Raw genomic sequence first — 24,081 nt, 5'->3', positions numbered from 1 at the left:
TTACTCTTGGCTCTGTGATTAGGGATTACTCTCAGCAGTTTCTGGAGACCATATAGAACAGGGTCACCCAACAAGGCAAGCACCTTACATTCTGTAATTGCTTTGGTCCCCTCAAATATGAAATCATAGAAATAAAAGAAAAGAAAGAAAGGAAAAAGAAAGCATAGAAATCCTGGGCAGAGCAGTTAGAAGCTTCCCTACCACACAGTCTAGCCTTGGGACATATTGAAAATATGACTGGGTTACAGAAAAGAATTGTAAATGAGCATTCCCTCAAGTCAGAGTATTTCTAAACTGATGTAACCTCAGGCCTGAATTTGTTGGTCTTATGGAAGTGACCCCCAAGAATAGACTTTAGTGTAATTCCCCTCAAGAAATAAGTAAATAAAGGTGACCTAAGATAAGGAAGAACATGGGCCAGAAAGATAGTACAGCAGATAGGGCCCTTGCCTTGTACTTTGTGAACTTACGTGTGATTCCCCAGAATTCTACATGATCTCCTGAGTCCACCAGAAGCGATTCCTGAAGGCAGAGCCAGGAGTACCACTTGAGCACAGCTGGGTGTGGGAAGAGAAAGAAATTTCGAAAGAGGGAGAGAGACAGAGAAAGAGACAGACAGACAGACAGAACAGATCTTTTGAAAAAAAAAAAACTATCAAAGTTTGAAAAGGGTCATACTACCTATCCAGTCCTGCTTTTCTTTTGTTTGTTTGGTTTTTGGGTCACACCCAGCACCGCTCAGGGGTTCCTCCTGGCTCTACGCTCAGAAATCGCTCCTGGCAGGCTAGGGGGACCATATGGGATGCCAGAATTCGAACCACTGCCTTCTGCATGCAAGGCAAATGCCTTATCTCCATGCTATCTCTCCGGACCTGCTTTTCTTCTAAGGCCTTAATTTGAGGTAGATTCTGATTCTTGAAGATGGGCCTCAAGAACCAGCAATTCCTTCCTCCTTTCTACTTCTTAGAGTTGTCAGGAGGCTCAAATGAGACTATAATACCCACTTCATGAACCCTGAAACATCACTTCAACACCAATTATCAGGAAGCAAAAACCTAACAGTTCATTTGCTCACATACCTGCTTCGTGCCTTCGACCCCAGCCGGTTACCCAGCATTTCTCACCACTGCGTACTTTTTGGTGAGAAGGAGGAATGCATATTGGCTGGATGAGCTGTTTCAGGGTGTCAGGCCAGGCAACACTAAGCTGTAGCAAGGCAATATCATAGTCAAGGGTCTGGCTGTTGTAATATTCGTGAACTACAATTCTTCTCACCGGGGAGACAAATTTGGCATTGCCCTGCACATACATCCCAAGGTGAGCAGTCCATGGTGTTGGGTCTGACAGCCTGGTAGGAATAAAAAATGTAACACAATGTTAGTGACTTGAAGAACTATATGCTGTTTGGAACTAAGCACTTTGCAGAGAGATGAGGGCTAAAAAAGGGAAGCTTAACTTCTTGTCCCTACTGAAATCACTAGTTCTGTCCAAGGAAATGACAAGTACAATGGACAGCTCTTCTGAGTTTCTTGTCTCTGCAGTAAAACCAGAGCTGAAGTTATGGGTAGTGGCAAATGTTAGCTATATTCTAGAAAATCCTCTCCACAACATCCTAAGGAAACACTAGAAATTTTTTTATCACTGGTCTTTTAATGAACTGTACACAGATCAAGAATGCTAGTAAGAATTTGGTCTGGTACATTCCCCTCATTCTCGCTGACAATGGTATTTGATAAATACAAGACCAGAAACAGAAGTCTGGTGATTCTTTTACCAAAATTACATAATATGATTACAAAGGTAGATTAGAAATGTAAGTATAATAAGCAAGATTTTAATAAAAGTATTTATTTATAACTACCCAAAATTTAAAATGTAAGCAGGACCAGTCACAGGATACCATTTCTGATTAGTGATTCTAGAAGTCTGATCCAGATCCTGATCTTGAGCAAACTCAGTAAAAGTCTGGCAGTTTGGGGCACAACAGTAGAGCGTTTGCCTTGCACGCAACTGAACCAGAGCTGACCTGCGCTTGATTCTCGGAGTTCCATTTGTCCCCCCGAGCCAGGAGTGATTTCTGTGTGCTTAGCTAGGAGTAACCCCTGAGTGTCACCAGGTATAGCCCCCAAACCAAAAACCAAAAACAAACAAAAAAAAAGTCTGACAGTTTCCTTTTAAGGATTACATCTTCACCAGCACAGCAAACTCTAGAATGAATGGAATGCGGGAGCTTTGGAAGAAAATAGGGATAAAGCCCAAAGAGTGTGGCTAGTCATCTGCTAAGTTGGCATGCCGGAGGGATACTGAAAACCTTGGGGAGTGATGGGTTTAACATACTGAAGTATTTTTGCAATCTAAACAATATTCCTCAACATTTTCCTACCCTGACTCCCTTCCAACCTGTTTGTTTACTGTAACCAACTTCCCTACCAGTTGACCCCTAGTCTTCTGCTGTGCCTCCACTTACTTGATTTTTATCTGTGCCTCCCCCTTTAGAATATACATAATATTATCTCATACATAATAATCATAAGAATCCTGGTTGAGAAATGCTGAATTAAGAGACTAATAATCATCAATATGAACTCTATAATTTCCAGAAGCAAATATTTTAATTGTAAAATTCATGGAAAGATTCAACTTTTAAAAATTCAGAATAAAGAACCGGAGCGGTGGCACAAGGGGTATAAGGCATCTGCCTTACCCGCGCTAGCCTAGGATGGACCGTGGTTCGATCCCTGGCTCCCAAGCCAGGAGCGATTTCTGAGCACATAACCAGGAGTAACCCCTGAGCATCACCAGGTGTGGTTCCCCCCAAAAGAATCAGAATAAGAAACAAAGAATAAGATTTTACACCAGTATTTTCCTAATAAAGGCACTTAGAGCTTCCAAGTAATGCTGCTGAAATGTGGAAATACTCTCATTGATCCTGCTCAGGCCTTGAGCACATAAATCATAATCCACCCCTTTGAAGTATATCTCCAGCCCTCCCAGTGAAGTTATAATTTTAGCTAGTTTTCTTTTTCCAAGCCTTTCTTTTATCCTTTGTGGAATCCTTTGTTCTTCCCACTAGTAAAGGTAGACAGAGTCATTTTAAAATCAGCCTTTCCAGACTTTTCTAGAACATTTTTTTCACTCAGCACCCAAATCACCTTCTGATGCCCACTGATCTCCATTTTCTCTAAACATTGCTACATATCTGAGTAGAAAGCCCAATCCTATTTTTCCCGATCTAGTAAAGGCCTGTTTGTTTTTATTTATCTTTTGTGCTATTTTCTTTATATTAATAGCTGTAGAAGAAATGTATGCTATAGAAACAAAAGGAAGAGAAGAGAAGAGAAGAGAAGAGAAGAGAAGAGAAGAGAAGAGAAGAGAAGAGAAGAGAAGAGAAGAGAAGAGAAGAGAAGAGAAGAGAAGAGAAGAGAAGAGAAGAGAAGAGAAGAGAAGAGAAGAGAAAATTCACTATAAAGTGCTTCTTTCTACAACATCAGACTTGACTTAAAATCTGTGGTCAGAAAACCACCTGAGGAAGCCTACCTTAGGAAAGGCCTACCTGTTTCCATGGAAGCAGTGGGCTGCAGAGAGAAGCCACTCCTTAGAGATGACTGAGGCTCCACAATAGGCAGATCCAACAAAATGAAGGCTAACTTGCCAGGGCCAACCCCCTTCCTGGGTGTCAGTGCCCCCGATGATTCGGTGGAGGGTGAAGGAATTCCTGCTGCAGCCTTTAGGAGAGGAAAGGTCACCCCATGGAGACTTTGGCAAAAAACTGGAAAGTCATTCCAGTTTAGAGCCAGATTGGGAACTGAAGAATCAAGTAAACAATTTGAAATTTCCCGCCCAACTATAGATGAAACATATGCGGGTCCAAATGAAATAATCAAAAACCATTCCATCCCTTAATACAGTTTGATCAGTCTCGGTACAATAATACATATAAAAAAAGATGAGTGAGGCGCTGAGAAATACATCAGCGTTGGGAAATTTGAGTTCTTGGGCAGAAAGAGAGAAAAGTAGTTTCAAATGGATGAAAATTAAGTGTCTTTTGGTGGTGGGAATGTTGCAGTGGTGAATGGGGAGTGTTCTTCTATTTTTATAACTGAAACCCAAGTAGAAACATGTTTGTAATCATGGTGCCTAAATAAAAATATTGTTTAAAGAAATAAAGGTGTCTTTTGGATTTGGAGAGAGCTCAGGAGTCAGGACCATATCCAAGCATGCTGAAGTTTAATCCCTGCCACAGCATGCCCTTCTCTGGCACTGCTGGGGTGGTCATTTGGAATTCCAGCGCTGTTGAATCCACACTGCCGCACCAAACACTGAAACAGATGGCCCAGCCAAGTGTCACTTGAAGTGATCTCCAAGCTGTAAAAAATGCTTATAAGGCACCCCAAAATAAATAGAAGTGTCTTGAAGTTGTGATAATTTGAAGTAATGCATTTGGGAGAGAATTTGTAAGTCAAGACAGTGAAAACCTATCTTTAAAAACTAGTTATCAGTACAATTATTCCCCACTATAAATAGCATTGGTGAAAATATACAAACATGTATTGGCATATGTCCAATTAGAAATCAGATAACTTAACCTAGTACATTTTTTTCTCTTCATCCTTAAAGAAAAGCCAGCACTTGGTATGGACTAGAGTGTGAGGCATAGCTAACAGGCTATTCATTGTTTTCTGCTGTCTCTCTTATAAGCTTTTATTTAAAATCTTCCCTTTTTTAAATTAGCATTTCTAGAGAATAAATCTTTAAGAAATAAATTCAGATTCAGTTAGTTAATATCTTCTGTATTTTTCCAGGCCTACAACAACCTCTATCAGAGGAACTACAGAAAGAAGATGGAATTGAGAAGCAGATAAACTGAAGCAAATATAGTAAGAAAAAAAAATTATTTTCACTCACTGCAGCCTTCTTCATCACTTCCATCAGGACAATCCACAGTGCCATCACATTGGGCATTTTGTTTCCTAAAGCAAATATTATTGCCACATCTAAAAGTTCTGTTCGTGCATGGAATACCTATAAATAAATGACAGAAAAAGACTTTTTCCTAGACAAAACAGGACTTGAGACAATGAACTATAAAGAATGGCTCAGCCATATTTTAATATCTGATGCACTTGGAGAAGCAAATGAAACATCCTCACTGAAACTTTTGCCTTCACCTCAATAGAGCCATTGAAGGGCAGAGGGGCAGGTGTGTTCATTAAAAACACTAGAATGACCTCTCTTTCTTCCACTGGAGGTGAGATGCAATGAGTTACCTCATCATTGACTTAGGCAATGGCCTCCTTGCTATTACTTTATCTAGATCTCCAAGAAGAATTTTGAGCAAAAGTAACTACCATGCTCGATCCTTTTATACTTTAATAGAGAAATTGATAGAATTTTTGATTTATATTATATTCTTATCTCTAGGGTGTGTTTTTCTGCCTAGCTATAAAGACTGTGCTCCATATGGTAACTGATGCATTCCTGTATACCAATTATTCAGTTTTCTTTTGGTTTGGGGGTATTTTGTTGTTGTTGTTGTTATTGTTGTTAATATTGTTTGCCACACCATCTGATGCTTAGGGGTTATTCCTAGCACTGCACTCAGGAATCACTCCTGGTTATGCTCAGAGGGATTGAACCCAGTTTGGCCGAGTGCAAGGCAAGCCTTGTGCTATCTCTCTAGTCCTTTCAGGATTCTTTATTCCTGAGCAGCAAGTAAAGAATCAATGAAATCTTCCAATATTTACTTCTGCATATGCACGCGCATGCATGCATACACCCCCCCCACCCCCCACCCCCCATTAAAGTTAATGACTAACTAGTGCATTTTGTCTGAGACTAATTCCCAAAACTTGGGATTTAGAGTACCCTTCACAGGGCAGACCTAGAAACAAAGGAAAAGTCAGTTTCCCTAACCCAACCAAAGTGTTCTTAATCTGTCAGTAGTTTCACATGAAGAAAATTAAAGTGCAAAGAGTTGAGTCTCACTTTGAGTACAGTTCTGCTCATCATGACCATCTTCACAATCCCTGAATCCATCACACACCAAAGAGCTGTGTTGACTGAAGGAGCTGGCATTGCAGACAGACTTGAGAGTCACTAGAATAAGAACAGACAAAAATTCATGAGCCTGGGGCCGGGCGGTGGCGCTAGAGGTAAGGTGCCTGCCTTGCCTGCGCTAGCCTAGGACGGACCGCGGTTCGATCCCCCGGCGTCCCATATGGTCCCCCAAGCCAGGAGCGACTTCTGAGCGAATAGCCAGGAGTAACCCCTGAGAGTCACCGAGTGTGGCCCAAAAACCAAAAAAAAAAAAAAATATATATATATATAAAAATAAAAAAATTCATGAGCCTAAGACATTAGCAAGATTCTGTTGAACAGCAGCAGCCCCCTCAAAATAAACAGAATATCTTTAAGATGATCTAGATAAAATTAAAAGTGTTTTCTTCACACTAGTGCTTTCATAAGGTAAAGGTAATATTCAGTCTTTGGGGTAATTTTTAGCACTTCAGAATCATCATGCCCAATTTTACTTCCACATAAATGTATTCATCTATGGTACTATTTATTTTCTTTAATTTAAATTTAAGAGTTTATGTATTCTTGGATGTATTTAAGTGAAAATTTGAAAATGTATAAAGTAAAAATAAAATGATCATCTAATTTTACTGTTGAATTTCCTTAACAAAGTGGGAAGGTGTTGAGATTAGAAAGTTTGTTTCACTCATTGCTAAATCTCAGTCCCTGACTTAAAAGTTTATTTAATTAATTACTAAATATATTAAAATATATGTTGGAGGACAGTATATGTGTATTCTACGAGTAAGGAAAATTCTTTAACATTATTATTATTATTATTATTATTATTATTATTATTATTATTATTTTGGTTTTTGGGTCACACTCGGCAGTGCTCAGGGATTACTCTAAGCTCTATGCTCAGAAAATGCTCCTGGCAGGTTTGGGGGACCATATGGGATGCTGGGATTCGAACCATCATCCTTCTGCATGCAAGGCAAACGCCTTACCTCCATGCTATCTCTCCGGCCCTTTAACATTATTTTATACTGAGAAATTATCTCCAAAATTAAGAAATATCAGTGTAAATCTATCCTGATTTTTATTCTTTAGAATAATTTAATACATTGTCTTTATATTGGCATAGTAATAACTGGCAAGTTATATTCATATCTTTATACTAGTAACTATCTAGAACTCCTGATACACTTAATAAATAATGGTAAAAAACTGTACATATTATAAAATAACAATTGCTTCCTTGGGTTGGAGCAAGATAACAGGAAACAATAATTGTAAAGCCATTTCAATCACTGTAAAATGGCTCGTATTTATTTTTTATTTTCTTAATATCTTAATGGCTTAAGTTGCCAGCAAACTACAAGTAAGAAGATTTTATTTTGTTTTATTGGTTAAGTTAAAAGCATAAAATTCATGAATATAATGTTTTATAGTTATCTATATCATATTAATAATTACTTCTCCAAGTATGTAAATGACCTTAAGTAACTTTATATTACAATTGTATTTAAATTAAACACTCTGAAGCTTTAGACAAAATGACATCATTAGGTTCCACTTAACTTTTCCCACTCTTGCTCCAAAAAAAACATGAGAGAGGGTTTTGGAATACCAAAAATAAAAGTAATATAAAGGCAAGGGAAAAAATTCACAGAAAATAGGACTAGCCGATATATTACCTTTGGTCATCAGCAGTATGAAGTATGTGAAAACTATACAGGTTTTTTTGTTTTGTTTTGTTTTGGGCCACACCCGGTGATGCTCAGGGGTTACTCCTGGCTATGTGCTCAGAAATCGCTCCTGGCTTGGGTGACCATATGGGACACAGGGGGGATCGAACTTCGGTCCTATGCTAGCGCGGGCAAGGCAGATGCCTTACTGTTTGTGCCACTGCTCCGGCCCCAAAACTATACAGTTTTTTTTTTAATTCTCTTATTCACAACACATTACCCATACAATCACACTGGGCTTACTTCTTTGCAAATTCTGATCTTCTTTAAATAGCGGATTCATACATTAATGCTTGGTCATTTATTTGGGGTATGGGGAAAACCTGGAGGGACTCAAGAGCTACTCTCAGTTTTGTACTTGGCGCTTCTTTCCAAAGGTTCTCAGGGGATCAGATGATGCCAGGGATCAAAACGAGACCCCTTGAACACAAATTATGCTTTCAGACCTTTGAGTTATCTCTCTAGAACCTGTACCTTAAAAGAAAATTTTTGTCTTGAAAACCTATGGATGATTAAATTATTAATCATGATGTTTCCTGTAGTTGTATTATTCATTCCTACTCTTGCCATGTCTGCGAGGTATTTAAAGTAAATTTCCTTTTCCCCTTTCTATGCCTCATCCATATGACACACTTTGACTAACAAATAAATAATAGTATTTGGGTTTCTGGCCAAGGACTTAAGAAGAAATATGATTTTATCACTCCATGGTTCACCCATTATTTCAATGACATGAGTCATAGACATAGACCTGATCCTACATTGGGAAGAACAAACTTCACTGCTTGAAACTGAACCAATCATCTTGCTGAAAAGCCAATCCTCAGAATAAATGATTGTTATAAGCTTCTGACTTTTGGAGTGGTTCTATATGTCATCTAGAATGATTATATATATAAATGTATAAGTATATATATGATTATATATTTATGTATATCTTCAGTAATAATGATCTTGATAAGATTTATTCATACAGTTATTGTAGAATGTTAAATACCCACCACAGAAAAGTTCATCACTTTCATCAAAGCAATCATTTACTCCATCACATCGCTGAGTTTGAGGGACACACAAACCAGAGGAGCATCTAAAAAATCCAGCAGGACAGGCTAGAGACAATAAGAAAGAAGAAATCTTGTGTGGATCCTTTAGGTCTCTAGACTACCATATTTAACTAAGAGCTATGAAGTGTTAAGTGATTCAAGAGTTAGATATGCAGCAGTAAGTTACATATTTCTTCCACCAGAAGGCCACAGCCCCTGCAAATAAAATTAATCTCTTTATAAAGGAGAATCCCTTTTGCCATCTCATCTAATCTAATTTAATCTAATAGAACCAACAAGAAGCCTGAACACAAAGAAATCTCTCTTGTGACCATATTGGCATTTTGATCTTGGACTTCCAAGCTCCAAAATTATGAGACAGACGTTTATTATCTTTATAAGCTACCCTGTCTTTGGTATTTTGTTCTAAAGATTCTAAAAGATGGGGGAGAATCCATGGTCAGATCAAACATCAGCTCGGTGACACCTGATATAGGAGATAATTGGAAAATTATTTCTGGTTTTAAAAAGCAAATAAAGGGCTGGAACATTAGTCTGAAGAGTAGCGTGTTTGTCTTGCAAACCTTGACCAACCTAGGTTCAATGCTCAGGACTCACAGAGTCCCATGAGCCTTTAGGAGTGATCCCTGAATGCAGAGCCAGTTGTAAATCCTAAACAATGCTAGCTTTGACCATAGCATTTGACACCCCCCAAAAAACCCCAAACAAGCATAAATAGCAAAGAAAAATGAAACAGGGAGACAGGACTAAGGAGATAGATCAGGGCAGATGGCAACATGCCTTGCAGGTGCTAAAACTGAAGTTCAATCTCTTGTCATATGCTCCTCAACCACAGCACAGGAGATCATAACACTGTGGTCTGAATATTGAACCTGCCCAGTAGGCCAAGAATATCACCAGCAAGGACCACAGACCTCCCTTTGTTGGACTACTGCTTGGAATTTATGTTAAAAAAAAGTTCAACCACAACAATAGGGCAATGGGCAACTCTAACTCTAACACCCTTAACACCACTTGGAAGTCCCTTTTCACCAACTTCTCCCCAAAAAGGCATGTTTACTATTTACCTGTGATCTTGCTAGAAATTTTAATATTCTGATATTCCAAAATGTAGAAATAGGTATACTGGGGATTAGCAAAGAAAAACTGTCTGAAGCCAAATGTATATGGTCTTAAACCTAATCTTCATGGATTCCTATGTGGTTAACCTTTATTTTGTCCCTCTTTTTACACAGAGAGAGAATTTCCTGAGGAATCCAGTATATTCTCTCCAGCTTCTAACACAACTTCCTTCAAACACTGCCCTTTCTGAGGGCCACTTCCTACCAACAAATTCAGCATTTCTCAGTGTGAAATTCAACCTTCTGAGGATTAATACTTGAATTCTTCTCCATCACCACTTTTCCAAAGTGTCACAGACCAAATTGCATCACATCCAAGAAATGCTGGTGTGAACATCATATTTACAAAAAATTATAACTAGCAAGTTATACAGTAAACTAGAAAAGGCACGATATTTAGTAATAAGAGAAAAATGATTTTTCAGCTAAAATTCATAATATATTATTTCTTCTAGACTTAAATGATAAAAATAATTTACATGTTACATTTCATATATTAGCTAGATTTATAGCTGCATGCTTATTTTAAAATTAGAGAACAACATAGAGTACTTTTCATTATTTAAATTCTGAGTTCAAAGTAATATTTAAGATATCACTATCTTCAAACCATTTATTAAGGTTTTCTAGGGAGCCAATCCCAAACTTACGTTGACTAATATTGTAACTGCCGTATTCCACCAAGAGTGGCCTGTCAGAAAGTCGTGAGCTGCACTGAAGCTGAACATGAACCAGGGAGCTAGGCACTCGAAAAATTGTCTGATGATCCATGTAGGAACCACAGTACCTGTAGAGACAAGAGTCACAGGAACCCACAGCTTGAAGACCTGTCAATGGCATTACTACTGACAGTGAATTCACAAATACTTGGATCAATTAATTCAGCTTTATAGATATTTATGATAGAATTAATGTCAGTTTTACATTCTCTGCTAAGTGACTATGAAATATGTTTGCCTGATCAATTCTCTCTCCTGTTAAATAAGCCAATAGCATTAGTGTTACCTCTGTGCTCTTTATCAATAATAATCAGAAGAAATCTGATCAAAAGAAAACAGAAGAAAATGAGGCCAGAGTGATAGCATAGCTGTAGGACATTTGTCTTGCATGTGGCTGACCCGGATTTGATTCCTGGTAGCCCACATGGTCCCCCAAGTTTGCCAGGAGAGATTTCTAAGCACAGAGCCAGGAGTAACCCCTGACCACTGCTGGCTGTGACCCAAAATCCTAAATAAATAAATAAAAAGAAATCAGAAGAAATCTTGTTTCAGTTCTTCTAGTTCACTTTCTCTCTTTTTCTCTCATTAACTATGTACTATGCAACAATAAGATTGTCCATCACTTACACCTAGAGAATACCATGTTGAGTGAAGTTAGTCAGATGGAGGGACAGACATTGAATAGTCTTTCTCATGTGCAGGATATAAAGAAACAAATATCCAAAGACAATATAGATAAAAAAACAACAACATGAAAATTGATGCTTAATAGAAAATTTGTCACTGGGGGCTAGAAGAGGAGGGAGGGTAGAACAAGGAAGGTAACATGGGGAGAATGGTTCAAGAAAATGGTCACTGGTGGGTGGGGGAGGAAATTCTGAAAGGTGGTAAAGTAATATGCATGATGCCTTACCATTAATAGTACTGTAAACCACAGTATTTAAAGGGAAACAGCAAAGCACCTTCCACAGAGGCAGGCTGGAGGGTAGAAAGGAAACTGGTGGAAGGAAGTGGACAGTGGTAAAGATACTGGTGTCACACATTGTATGCCTAGAACTCAACCATGATTTCCTTTGTAATTTCCAGCAAATCAATAAAAATTAAAATTAAAAAAATAAGAATTGCCTAACATAAACATCTGCACAAGAGTTGAGAATGTGACTCAAGTGATAGAGCACAGGCTTTCTATGTGCAAGCCACTGGGTTTGTTCCCTGGCACTCCAGGGTATGGTTTGAGTTGAATTGGTAGCTCACAGTTGAAAAACATTAATACCCCTATAAGCCACTGTGAAAATGATAGAGGGAAGTGGTCACTCTGCACCAGGTCTAGATGCCAAATGTGGGTAAAATTATATGCATAATATCCTATCTGCAGTGCCTAAAAGGGTAAACAAGAAAGGCTTGGGGGAATAATGAGAGGGAAAACAGAGACACTGGTGGAGTAAAGTAGACACTGGTAAAGGGATTGTTGTTGTGACATTTTATGCCTGAAACTAAATACTGAATAACTTTGTGATTTTCTATTTCACTAAATCTTTCAACTAAACCTTAATTTAAAATGTGGACACTATCCTAGACTTTGTTCTAGGACCTGTGCAAAAACCAAGATCTCAAATTACGGAAGACTGACTTTGACAACCACAACTGAGCAGAACATTTCCTCACCCCACAAAAAGACCTGGGGGATTGACAGTGAACATGGCTGGAGCCTGTAGAAGATCCCATGACAGTATGCTTCAAGGTTGGAGAAACCCTATAAATCTTAGGCCAAGGAAATTTCCTTTCAAATTTCCCCAATACTTACTGTGTCTATGAAAAAAAGAAAAAAAATCTAGCACACCAGTTCCCCCTTCCTTTTTTTATTCTCTCTCTCTCTCTCTCTCTCTCTCTCTCTCTCTCTCTCTCTCTCTCTCTCTCTCTCTCTCTTTTTTCCTTCCTCTTTTAAATTTATATTCACAGTTTCTAGACAAGGGCTCTTCCCCTATTATTTTCCCTTTTTTTTCTTATCAACAGAACCATAGAACTTGAATCATCTTGTTTTGACACATAAATTAAGAAAAAAAAAGTGGATGGTACTAGGGACAAGCAGTCTCATGAACACTGAGTGGAAATAAAAAAATTAATCAGACCTAAATACCCAATCCAAAGTCAATGACAATAGAATCCAGAGACCCACACCACAGCAAACTATACACAAAAAGGACCTGCTACACTAGCAGTCCAGGGGACTAAGGGTGGAGGTGTGGGATGCATGCTGGGAGCAATGGTGTAGGGAGGTCAACACTGGTGGAGGGAATTGCCCAAATTCACTGGCACTATGCACATTAAACATAACTGTGAAAGACTTGTAATTCACCTTGGCCTCAATGAAAACTATTTTTAAAAAATGTGGAATTCATGAGTTACAATGGAAATGTATAAATATATAACATCATCATGGCACCTAAAGCAAATGGTAGCATCATTTTACTCTAAATTAAAACAGGGTGTGCATTTTGGGGAAGGTCTTTCTTGACAAGATTTCAAAGTAGTGTTGTCTATCTACAATATTTCCCTACCTTGATTACCGTATCTCTTATCAACTAAAATAAAATTCCCCATTGTGGAGCTGGAGCTATAGCACAGTGGTAGGGCATTTGCCATGTACGCGGCCAACCCAGATGTACTCTGGTTTTATTCCCAGCATCCCATACGGTCCCCCAAGCCTGCCAGGAGCAACTTCTGAGCACAGACCAGGAGTAACTCCTGAGCGCCACTGAGTGTGACTCAAAAACAAAAACAAAATAAAATAAAATAAAATTCCCAATTGTAAAGCTCCACTTGCCATACTCCAACCCTATAAAAATGGGTCTGAAGCTGGGTTGTCTTGGGAATTAATAAAACAAGACAGTCTTAAGGGAGAGAAAAGGCATAGGGATCAGGGGCTTCCAGTCTTGTGTACCTTCCCTTACAATCTTTATTCTTCAGGCTCAGTCTATATGGGGTGAGGGTGGAGGGTGGGGGTGGGGGACAAATGTAACAGACCAAAGTACCTATCTCTGCTAATCAAGCTTAGGTGGGTCTTTTAGATTTTAAAAGGGGTGGATGAAGGGAAAAAGAAACTAACTATGACAATCTCTGTTTTTGGAGAAGCTACCTGTGAGTTCTGTGTTTAAGGCAACACCCTGTTGTTACTAATTCTTAATTGTGGTAAATGGACTGATGGTTATCTAAAGTGAAGTATTACTACACTGAGGGCCATGTTAGTCTGTATCTCATCTCCATAAGGTAAAGTTCTTCCTAAAGCAAGACCTGCAAGACTTTAACTAGAGCAGCAGATAAAACTTAATATTACCTCAACTGGAATCTGAATGCTAATCTCTACAGGCTTCCAAACATTTCAGATTTCAACACTGACATTTACTTGCAGAAGCACAGAAATAACTCATGATTTTAAGGTTCTTAGAATTAAAATGATTCACTTATATTTCTGGAATAATCTTTTGTAGTTGGCTGAAGTTCAAGGCCTAATGGGATTCAGCCCTAGGAATATGAGGAAAAACAAGGACATCTGGTAAATGAAAATAAATCAGTTTCAGAGACACCTGAAAGCTCAGACAAATGTCTTGTTTTGTTCTTTAGTTTTGGGCCCACATCGGGCTAAGCTCAGTGGTGACTCCTGCTCTGCATTCAGGATTTGCTCCTAGCATGCTCATGGGACCAAATGGGATGCTGGAGATCAAACTTGGATCAACTACTTGCAAGGCATGTACTATCTCTCCAGACTCTTGGGACAAATGTCTGATGCCAGAGTTTATTTTATTAGTCATCAAAATCTTTTAATATTGAAAAGTTATCTGTATGCTCTGCATCACTAATCATCAGGGAGATGGAAATCAAAACAATAATGAGGTACCATCTCACATCACAGAGACTAGCACACATCACAAAGAACAATCAGTGCTGGCAGGGATGTGGGGAAAAAGGAACTCTCATTCACTGCTGGTGGAAATGCCATCTAGTGCAGCCTTTATGGAAAACAATATGGAGATACTTCAAAAACTTGAAATTGAGTTCCTATATGATCTAGCTATATCACTCCTAGGGATATACCCTAGGAACATAAAACAAAAAACAAAAATGCCTTCTGCACACCTATATTCATTGCAGCATTACTTATAATATAGCCAGAATCTGGAAAAAAAAAACAACAGATCCCTGACAACAGATGAGTAGCTAAAGAAACTGGTACATATAGACAATAGAATACTTTGCAGCTGTCAGGAAAAATGAAGTCATGAAATTTTCCTATACATGAATGGACATGGAAACTATTATGCTGAATGGAATAAGTCAGAGGGAGACAAATAGACACAGAATAGTCTTAAACATCTATGGGTTTTAAGAAAAATATGGGGTCGGAGAGATAGCATGGAGGTATCCTTCATGCAGGAGGTCATCGGTTCGAATCCCAGCGTCCCATATGGTCCCCCATGCCTGCGAGGAGCAATTTCTGAGTATGGAGCCAGGAATAACTGCTGGGTGTGACCCAAACCACAAAAAAAAAAAAAAAAAAAAAAAAGAAAAAGAAAAGACACTATGGTAATAATATCCAGAGACAATAGAGATGAGGACTGGAAGGTCAAGCCCACGAAAAGAGTGTTAAGTGCAGTTAGAGAAATAACTACAAATTACTACACTAACATGATGATGATAGTGAGTGAGAGAAATAGATTGCTTGTCTCAAATACAGGCAGGGGGTGAGAAGGAGGGAGATGGGGAACATTGGTGATGGGAAGGAAGGTTGCACTGGTGAAGGGGAGTGTTCTTTTTTTTATAACTGAAACTCAACTACAAACATGTTTGTAATTATGGTGCTTAAATAAAGATATTATTGAAAAAAGAAAAGTTAACTGTGTTTCATATGAACATTACTCATGTTGCACAGTACTATGTATTAGAATTTTCTTGTAAAGATCAACTCCACTTAATTTGTTGAGAAATTCTCCAGAAGAAAGGCTCACTGAATCCAGCTTGCACTGGAATTTAGATGGAAACAAAAGGCAAAGGGGCCTGGTGTTGGCTATGGAACGGAAGGAGTTGAGATGGGAGAAATCCAACAAGAGTTCATTTATATGTAAGGATCCACGGCAGTTAAGAAAACAGAGACATGGGCCGGAGAGATAGCATGGAGGTAAGGCGTTTGCCTTTCATGCAGAAGGTCATCGGTTCGAATCCCGGCGTCCCATATGGTCCCCCGTGCCTGCCAGGAGCAATTTCTGAGCATGGAGCCAGGAGTAACCCCTGAGCACTGCCGGGTGTGACCCAAAAAGCCACAAAAAAAAAAAAAAAAAAAAAAGAAAACAGAGACATAACTTGTAAAGTAACCTGTCAAATAGGATTTAGACACAGGCTACTAGAAACTATGTGCTATTATCTCCAGGTAGCTTTCCCCTCAGACATATTGCTCTGCTAATGCTTTGTAAAAGGCCATTCATTTCCTTCAAATTCATATAATGAATTCTATTTGTTCTGAACAACTAGAGTGAACAACACACACACACACACACACACACACACACACACACACACACACATGTTCTCTGAACCCAAAATATCTGAACATTACAATTTTCTCCTTCCATTACAGAACAAAAACCATTAGGCAAACTTGCACCAGGGTATCCAAAATTAATTGAACACAAGTTGTTCCTTTTTAGATAAAAAAAAAAAGCTGATAAGATGAAAGAGTGTCATTTTAAATCTCCAGGAAGAAATTAGCATCAAAAAATATCATAGGGGCCAGAGAGATAACATGGAGGTAAGGTGTTTGCCTTGCATGTAGAAGGATGGTGGTTCGAATCCTGACATCCCATATGGTCCCCGAGCCTGCCAGGAGCAATTTCTGAGTGCTGCCAGGTATGACCCAAATACCAAAAAAAAAAAAAAAAAAAAAAAAATCAAAAAAAATCATAATACCTTAAACTTATGAGTAAGGAAAAAAAATATCATAGGATCTCAGCCAGCACACACAACAATGTAAAGATTTCAGGGGTAATAGTTGATAAGGGATCCAGGTCTTAATTTTTATACATTTTAAGTGGTTATTATTAAAGGGAAGATAGTATCTCATTTCCAAAGCACAGTTCTATCTTACATTTTCAACTTTATAAAAATTATGAATACTCATGTTGTATAGTATACATTGTTCCATTCAAACCCTATCACAACAATCACCATATTAAGTAGGTTTTGGCCAAGGCCACATTTATTGGTACTTTATTTTTACTCCCAATTTTCTTTATTGGTATTTTATTTTTACTCCCAATTCTCTGCTTAGGATTTGCTCCTAATCATACTGTGGTGCTGGAGACTGAACATACAAAGCATGCACTCATTTGAGCTCTCTCCTGTCCCTTAATTATTACCTTATTTTACAGGTTAAAAGTCTAAGGGGTTAAATAATTTATCCTAGTTGATATAGTTGTTATCATATAATGTTGCTGGAATTTGAACCTAGGTCTTTTACTTTCTACACAATAGTCCCTTTATTCAGAAACACTCCCCAAAGGAGTACAAATAGTATCTTAAACAAATCCAAGAATGCCTTTAAATCCAGTCTAATCTTAATAAGGCCACACCAATGATTATTAAAACCAAGAACATTTAAAAAAGTTGTTCAGTAAAAACATTTAGAAAGTCAATGTTTTTTTCCACATAATAACACTGAGAAAATTAACAAGTGAACACCTTAGACTCATTTTACAAGGATTCTTATCTCAACAGAAACCTAGAAGAGTGTTGGCTGCCAAGACAGGGCAGCTACTCCACCCTCTCTATCCAGAACAAGACCTACTAAATACTGTTTAACTTTTACAGCAAATAAATAGGACAACTAAACAACAAATCAAGAGTAAGAGAAGGACTTAGAAGTTGGCTACAAAATACCAAGTGTCCAGATTTCTCTCCCTCTTTCTAATCAGCTTTGGCCCATATTCTAGTTTTAGTATACAGCCAGGCCAATAGGGTCTCCTCTTTTGCACAGAACTGGCAAATGGTATCCTCTGGACCCCAGGACTCCTTGTTACTACTTTCCTCCATAGCTTGGATGATGATTTGAAAGACTATATGCTAAACTACCTTTGTCAAGTATCAAGCAAAGCATGCAGAGAACAAAAACATAGAACAGAGGTGAAATAAGAACCTGGGAGCCAGAAGATAATGGATGTGACATCACCCAATTTAATCATTTTGCAGGCAACATACCTTCCTGGCAAGCATGAAGCTATGAATCTGGACCCAAGAACCCATCCACCTGAACCCCAAAATACTCAGGCAGCTCCACAATTTAAAATTCCTGACAATATAAGAAAGTCTGCAGTTTCCCATGTACTTCAACAGTAGAAGCAATGCAACTGGTCATTCTGGTCATTCTGGCCATAAAAAGTAAAGAAAATGAGAATGTTTTTAAAGTATATATGTATATACATATGTATGTATGTATATACATGTATACACATATAAAGTATACATATATGCTTTACATATAAAGTATACATACTTATATGTATACATACATTGTGTATATAAACTATATATGTATATATTAAACTATATATATTTATATATAAATTATAAAACTTAAAAAGAAAACTTTAATCAAATCCCAGGCTGGAGAGATATTATAGGGATTAAGGCATGTGTTTTGCTTGATGCCAACCCCAGTTCTACCCCAGTATGACATGGTTCCTTGAATAACATTCCCAAACATCACAGATGCATTTCTGGAGGTACCAGAGCACCACAGGGTGTGAGCCTGGAGGCCCCAGGTGGCCTGGTAATTAATCCCCTGGTTCCACAGGGCCCCTTCAACACCACATCCTTATCGGAGCTTACACCAGTCCAGTTGAAGAAAGCTTTTTATCAGATTCCAAATATGGAAACCACTTACTTACATGTGTTCATTAATTTCCCACCATCCATGGTCACAGCCTTTCACATTCTTCTTGGTTATTGAATAATTATGGAATTTCAGGGCTATGCCAAGAGTTGATAGGGTAGTCTGTGAAAATCGAGTAAAAGTAAGTAAGTACTTTCACTTAAGGGCATGTTTTAAATCCTTCCTAGGAAGTTTCTTCCATTGTTTTGTTTTGTTTTGTTATTTGGGTTTTGGGGGCCACACCTGGTAAGGCTCAGGAGTTACTCCTGGCTATGTGCTCAGAAATCGCTCCTGGCTTGTGGGACCATATGGACACCGCGGGATTGAACCACGGTCTACCCTGGGTCAGCCACATGCAAGGTCAATGCCCTACCCTGCACTATCCCTCCAGCCCCCTCTTCCATTGTTCTGATATTTTTGTTGGCTTTTGTGGTTCTGGGGATGAAGCCCAGGACCTTACACATGCAAAGCATGTGTTCTACCGATAAGCCACATCCTTGGTTTGGCTTGCTCAGAAATTGCACCTGGCACGCTGGGGGGGGGGTGTCCCCCAGGGGTCTCTCTCTCTCTCTCTCCTCTCTCTCTCTCTCTCTCTCTCTCTCTCTTTCGGTTAATTTCTTTGTTCTTTTTCCTCTACAGACTACAAACTCTATAAGGATTTGTCACTAAACATGATGCCTGAGGCATAATTCACATACATCAATAAGTGTAAAGTGAATAAAAGAGGTTGGGAGAAAAGTCAAATGTATCTTAATCTGAAGCAACAGTTAATCTTTTTCATATAATAAAGTGAGTTATTGCTTTTTTAGTCAATTTGGAAATAACATTGAACACTAAGGACGTGAGGATGACAGCCATCATCTTGTTTTTATAAACACAATTGAATCAGTACATTTGTTTCTTATGTCATCTAGGTCTTAGTCATTAGTCATAAATTCTAAACTATTGTATGGAAAATCAAGATTTAAAAGATGTCCACTATCATATACATATATTATCATATACATGCTCTCACACAGGTATTGGTGATGGTTTAGTATCTTCTGAAAAAGGAACAGCATTATTTAACCTTTTTTTTTTTTTTTTTTGGTTTTTGGGCCACACCCGGCAGTGCTCAGGGGTTACTCCTGGCTGTCTGCTCAGAAATAGCTCCTGGCAGGCACGGGGGACCATATGGTACACCGGGATTCGAACCAACCACCTTTGGTCCTGGATTCGCTGCTTGCAAGGCAAACACCGCTGTGCTATCTCTCCAGGTCCTATTTAACCTCTTAATTGAAGACAACCAACCATGATCTCTGAAGACTGATGTCAGAACTTTTTCCCTAATGAGTATATAACTCCTTGCCTACTCTTTCAGTATAATGCTCTTTTACTTAGAAAGATAATTTCTTATTCAATATTTGTAATATTCTTCTTTTTTTTTGTTTTGTTTTTTGGGCCACACCCAGTGATGCTCAGGGGTTACTCCCAGCTATGCGCTCAAAAATCACTCCTGGCAGCCTCAGGGAACCATATGGGATGCCGGGAATAGAACCCAGATCAGTCCTGGGTTGACCACATGCAAGGCAAATGTCCTACCACTGTGCTACCGCTCTGGTCCAAGTTCTTTTGTTGTTGTTGCTGTTGTTTTTGTGTTTTTTGGAAAAAATATGTGTGTGTGTGTGTGTGTGTGTGTGTGTGGTTTTTGGGTCACACCCAGCAGTGCTCAGGGGTTATTCCTGGCCCCAGGCTCAGAAATTGTTCCTGGCAGGCACGGGGGACCATATGGGATTCGAACTGATGACCTCCTGCATGAAAGGCAAATGCCTTACCTCCATGCTATCTCTCCGGCCCTGAAAAAATAATTTTAATTCAGTAAGACTCTATCACCAGAGAGTTATTTCATATAAATTTACATTTTGGCTTGCTTGTACAACTGAAATGTGTTGTCTAATCCAACTTATTATTTCTTTGTTCAATCTGTTATAATATTGATGATGTTGTTAAAAATTAATAAATGTTAAGCCTCTTGCCAAATCGATGTAAGTGAGCATCCCCTGAGTCTCACTTTTATAACAGCTGAGAGTAAAACCTTAAACTATCATTTGATTTAAGGATGCTTCTATCCATTTATCTGGTTGATAAAACTCTCACAGAAACTACCAAATTTAGGAAAATTCTTTAAAAAAAAACAGGAATAATCTTCACTGTGATTTTTGTTTAAAATATATATCATTTTAAAATTCAATAGAGTTAATAAATCAGTTCCATCATAATAAAATACTATAACAACATCCTTGCTTTTGAATATATATGAGAGGATAATAAATAATACCCCAGTCTGAAAACTTTGTGAAAAAAAAAACATTGAAATTACATACTGAGAACATGCAAATATTCTTTACATAGTATATTATAATAATTTTAAAATATAAGATAAATAATATTGACCTTGTATTTTTTTTTTGTTTTGTTTTGTTTTTTTTTGGTCACACCCAGCGGTGCTCAGGGGTTACTCCTGGCTGTCTGCTCAGAAATAGCTCCTGGCAAGCACGGGTGACCATATGGGACACCGGGATTCAAACCAACCACCTTTGGTCCTGGATCGGCTGCTTGCAAGGCAAACGCCGCTGTGCTATCTCTCTGGGCCCTGACCTTGTATTTTAGTGAATAACATTGATATTCAGAAATAACCTGCCACTAAATAGGATAATAATATTTGTCTAAGATACTAGTAAAATGAAGTTACCTGAAATTTCCAGGTACACTTGCACTTTGGAGGATAGTAGCTTGGGTAATATGGACTTGAAATTTTCCCTTCAAAGCCAGTGACTTCTTTAACCAATACTGTAGTTTCACACTCTGAAAAATAAAAGATGCAGCAACAAACTGATTTATAGTTATGCAATTACATGTGAAATAAATACAACACATATATTTTTGTGTGAATTCACACATCCTTTGTCAACAAATTTATGAATTTCTCGATATTTTAGCTCATTTTTAAAAAGAAAAATATATGCAGGCATATAGGAGTTACTTGATGAATGCTATAATTGTTTTCAAATACATATCAACAATATTGACGGCAGATGGGAGTAGTCCTGGTGACACTTAGCCAACCAGACTGGACAGTTCAATCAGACCCAGTGGTGTTAGGGGTTCAGATATAATTTTGACTGTAGAGTAATATTAATTTCTTTAAAGACATACTTTTAAAAAGTATATATATTATATTGTTGACATCATATTTGTTTTCTTTGTTTGTTTGTTTTGGGGCCACACCAGACCCTGCTCATTTCTTACTCCTGGCTCTCTGCACTCAGGGATAACTCCTGGTAGTTCGCAGTGGATCAGAGGGGGTGCTGGGGATCAAACCTGGCTCAGCTGGAGCAAGGCAAGCATCTTACCTGCTCCCATCCCTGAATATATTTTAAAGTAGCTGAGCTGAGGCCAGAGAGATAGTACAGAGGTAGGGTGTTTGCTTTGCCTGCGGCTGACCTGGGACACACTCAGGTTCGGTTCCTGGTATCCCATATGATCCCCTGAGCCTGCTAGGAGTGATTCTGAGCACAGAGCCAGGACTAACCTTCAAGCACTGCCAGGTATGACCCAAAAAACAAACAAGTTGCTGAGCTTATTTAAATATATATATATATATATATATATATATATATTTGAAGAAAATATATTTAGTTAAATATATTATAGTTTAGTTTAAACTATATTTAATAGGGGCCCGAGCAATAGCACAGTGGTAAGGCATTTGCCTTGCACGTGGCCAACACAGGACAGACCCGGTTCGAATCCCAGCATTCCATATGGCTCTTCAACCCTGCCAGGAGTGACTTCTGAGCACAGAGCCTGGAGTAACCTCTGAGTGCTGCCGGGTGTGACCCCAAAACAAAAAATAAACAAACAAACAAAACCCCCTATATTTAATATATAGTTTACATACATTTCTTTCTGTTTAAGCAAGGTTTCCTAATGCTTATTTGGTGACTGGGGGTAAAACGGAGTATACCCAGCCATGATTAGGGCTTATTCCTGACTCTGCACTTAGGGATCACTCCTGGCTGACAGGGCTTGGAGAACCATATGTTGTTCTGGGTATCAAACCTGGGCTGACCACTTGCGGGGTAAGTATCTTACCTCTGTACCATCTCTCCAGTCTCCCTCCCCCCATGTGATTTTTATAGATATGGCCATTCTTTGGGGGGAGGGCATACCAAGCATTGCTCAGGGCTCACTCCTAGTTGTGTGTTCAAGATTCATTCTTGGGTGTTTCAGGGGTTATGAAGTATTATGGATCCAAACCAGGTTGGTCACATGCAAGATAAGCATTTAACCCCAGTACTATTTCTCTGGCCACTTGATCCTGTTGTCTTATTTTTAAATATATTTTTTTATTTCTCATTTTTGTTAAAAAAAAATTGTATTAAGACACCATAATTTGCAAAGTTATTCATGACTGAGTTTCAGGAATACAATGTTCTAACACCAATCCCTTCACCACTATCAACTTCCCTCCAACAATCTCCCCAATTTCTCTACCAAACCCAGCAAGCCTCTATGACAGGCTTTTGGCTAGATTTTCAGCATCTTTGTTTACAATACTAAAGATATGGGGGGCATTGGTGACGGAAATGTTGCACTGGTGAAGGGGGATGTTCCTTATATGACTGAAACTCAACTACAAACATGTCTGTAATCAAAGTGCTTAAATAAAGATGTTATTTTTAAAAAATTCTTTTAGGATTTTTTTTCTGTCTGTGTTCTGAATCAGGGTTTCTTTCTAATGCAAGTAATATGAAAACACAGTTTGAGGAAAATTAAACTGAAATACCATACCAAATATTTCTAAAAGTGACCGGTTTTGTTCGTTTGCTTGTTTGCTTATTTTTCATTTAGGGAAAACTTACTTCTTTCTGGAATGACCTCAAAATATGCCCGGATTCCTGACAGCCTTCTTATTTGAGGAGACTTAAATGTCACCAGTACATGATTATTGGTAGAAACAAAGGACATTAATGTTCTTGTGGGTTCACAAATTCTGAAACCAGATAACAAAATTAAACACATGACTAAGAGGTCATTGAGATGCGGACTTCACCCACCACTAATTCTGTGCATTTCCTGGGCCCTCCACATTTCCTGAGTCATACTCAGTCTAGCAGGTTTTCATCAATTGATGACTACAAGGCACAAAATAGGGAGAGGAGCTATAACAATTTGGAAAATAGCAGTGAATTCTAGTGAATGACCATCTCTGGGTTCTTCTTAAAACCTTGGACTTTACTGGGATTAAAATGGAGTTAGGGGACTGAAGCAATGGCACAGCGATAGGGCGACTGCATTGCATGTGGCTGACCCAGGACGGACCTGGGTTCGATCCCCTGACTTTCCATATGGTCCCCCAAGCCAGGAACCATTTCTGAGTGCATAGCCAGGAGTAACCCCTGAGCGTCACCGGGTGTGGCCCAAAAATCAAAAATAAAATAAAATGGACTT

The 24,081-nt window shown here is 38.5% G+C and overlaps 1 protein-coding gene across 2 annotated transcripts in view; it reads right to left on the bottom strand.

Annotated features, from left to right (window-relative positions):
- TMPRSS7 (transmembrane serine protease 7) overlaps window positions 1–24,081 on the bottom strand; it is a 42,817-nt gene that overhangs the window by 4,647 nt on the left and 14,089 nt on the right. For both annotated transcript variants that reach the window (XM_049785391.1, XM_049785390.1), the window contains 9 exons: window positions 23,493–23,623; window positions 21,320–21,432; window positions 18,605–18,711; window positions 10,602–10,738; window positions 8,768–8,875; window positions 5,986–6,096; window positions 4,906–5,022; window positions 3,554–3,725; window positions 1,080–1,348 (listed from right to left, as the gene is read on the bottom strand). In XM_049785391.1, the coding sequence (XP_049641348.1) occupies window positions 1,080–1,348; window positions 3,554–3,725; window positions 4,906–5,022; window positions 5,986–6,096; window positions 8,768–8,875; window positions 10,602–10,738; window positions 18,605–18,711; window positions 21,320–21,432; window positions 23,493–23,623 (1,265 nt within the window). The remainder of the gene's footprint in view (window positions 1–1,079; window positions 1,349–3,553; window positions 3,726–4,905; window positions 5,023–5,985; window positions 6,097–8,767; window positions 8,876–10,601; window positions 10,739–18,604; window positions 18,712–21,319; window positions 21,433–23,492; window positions 23,624–24,081) is intronic.

Source organism: Suncus etruscus, chromosome 13 (assembly GCF_024139225.1).
Source record: "Suncus etruscus isolate mSunEtr1 chromosome 13, mSunEtr1.pri.cur, whole genome shotgun sequence".
In the NCBI taxonomy this organism is placed as follows: domain Eukaryota; kingdom Metazoa; phylum Chordata; class Mammalia; order Eulipotyphla; family Soricidae; genus Suncus; species Suncus etruscus.
The sequence above is the reverse complement of the archived record's forward strand: the minus strand, read 5'-3'. Positions and strand labels throughout refer to the sequence as shown.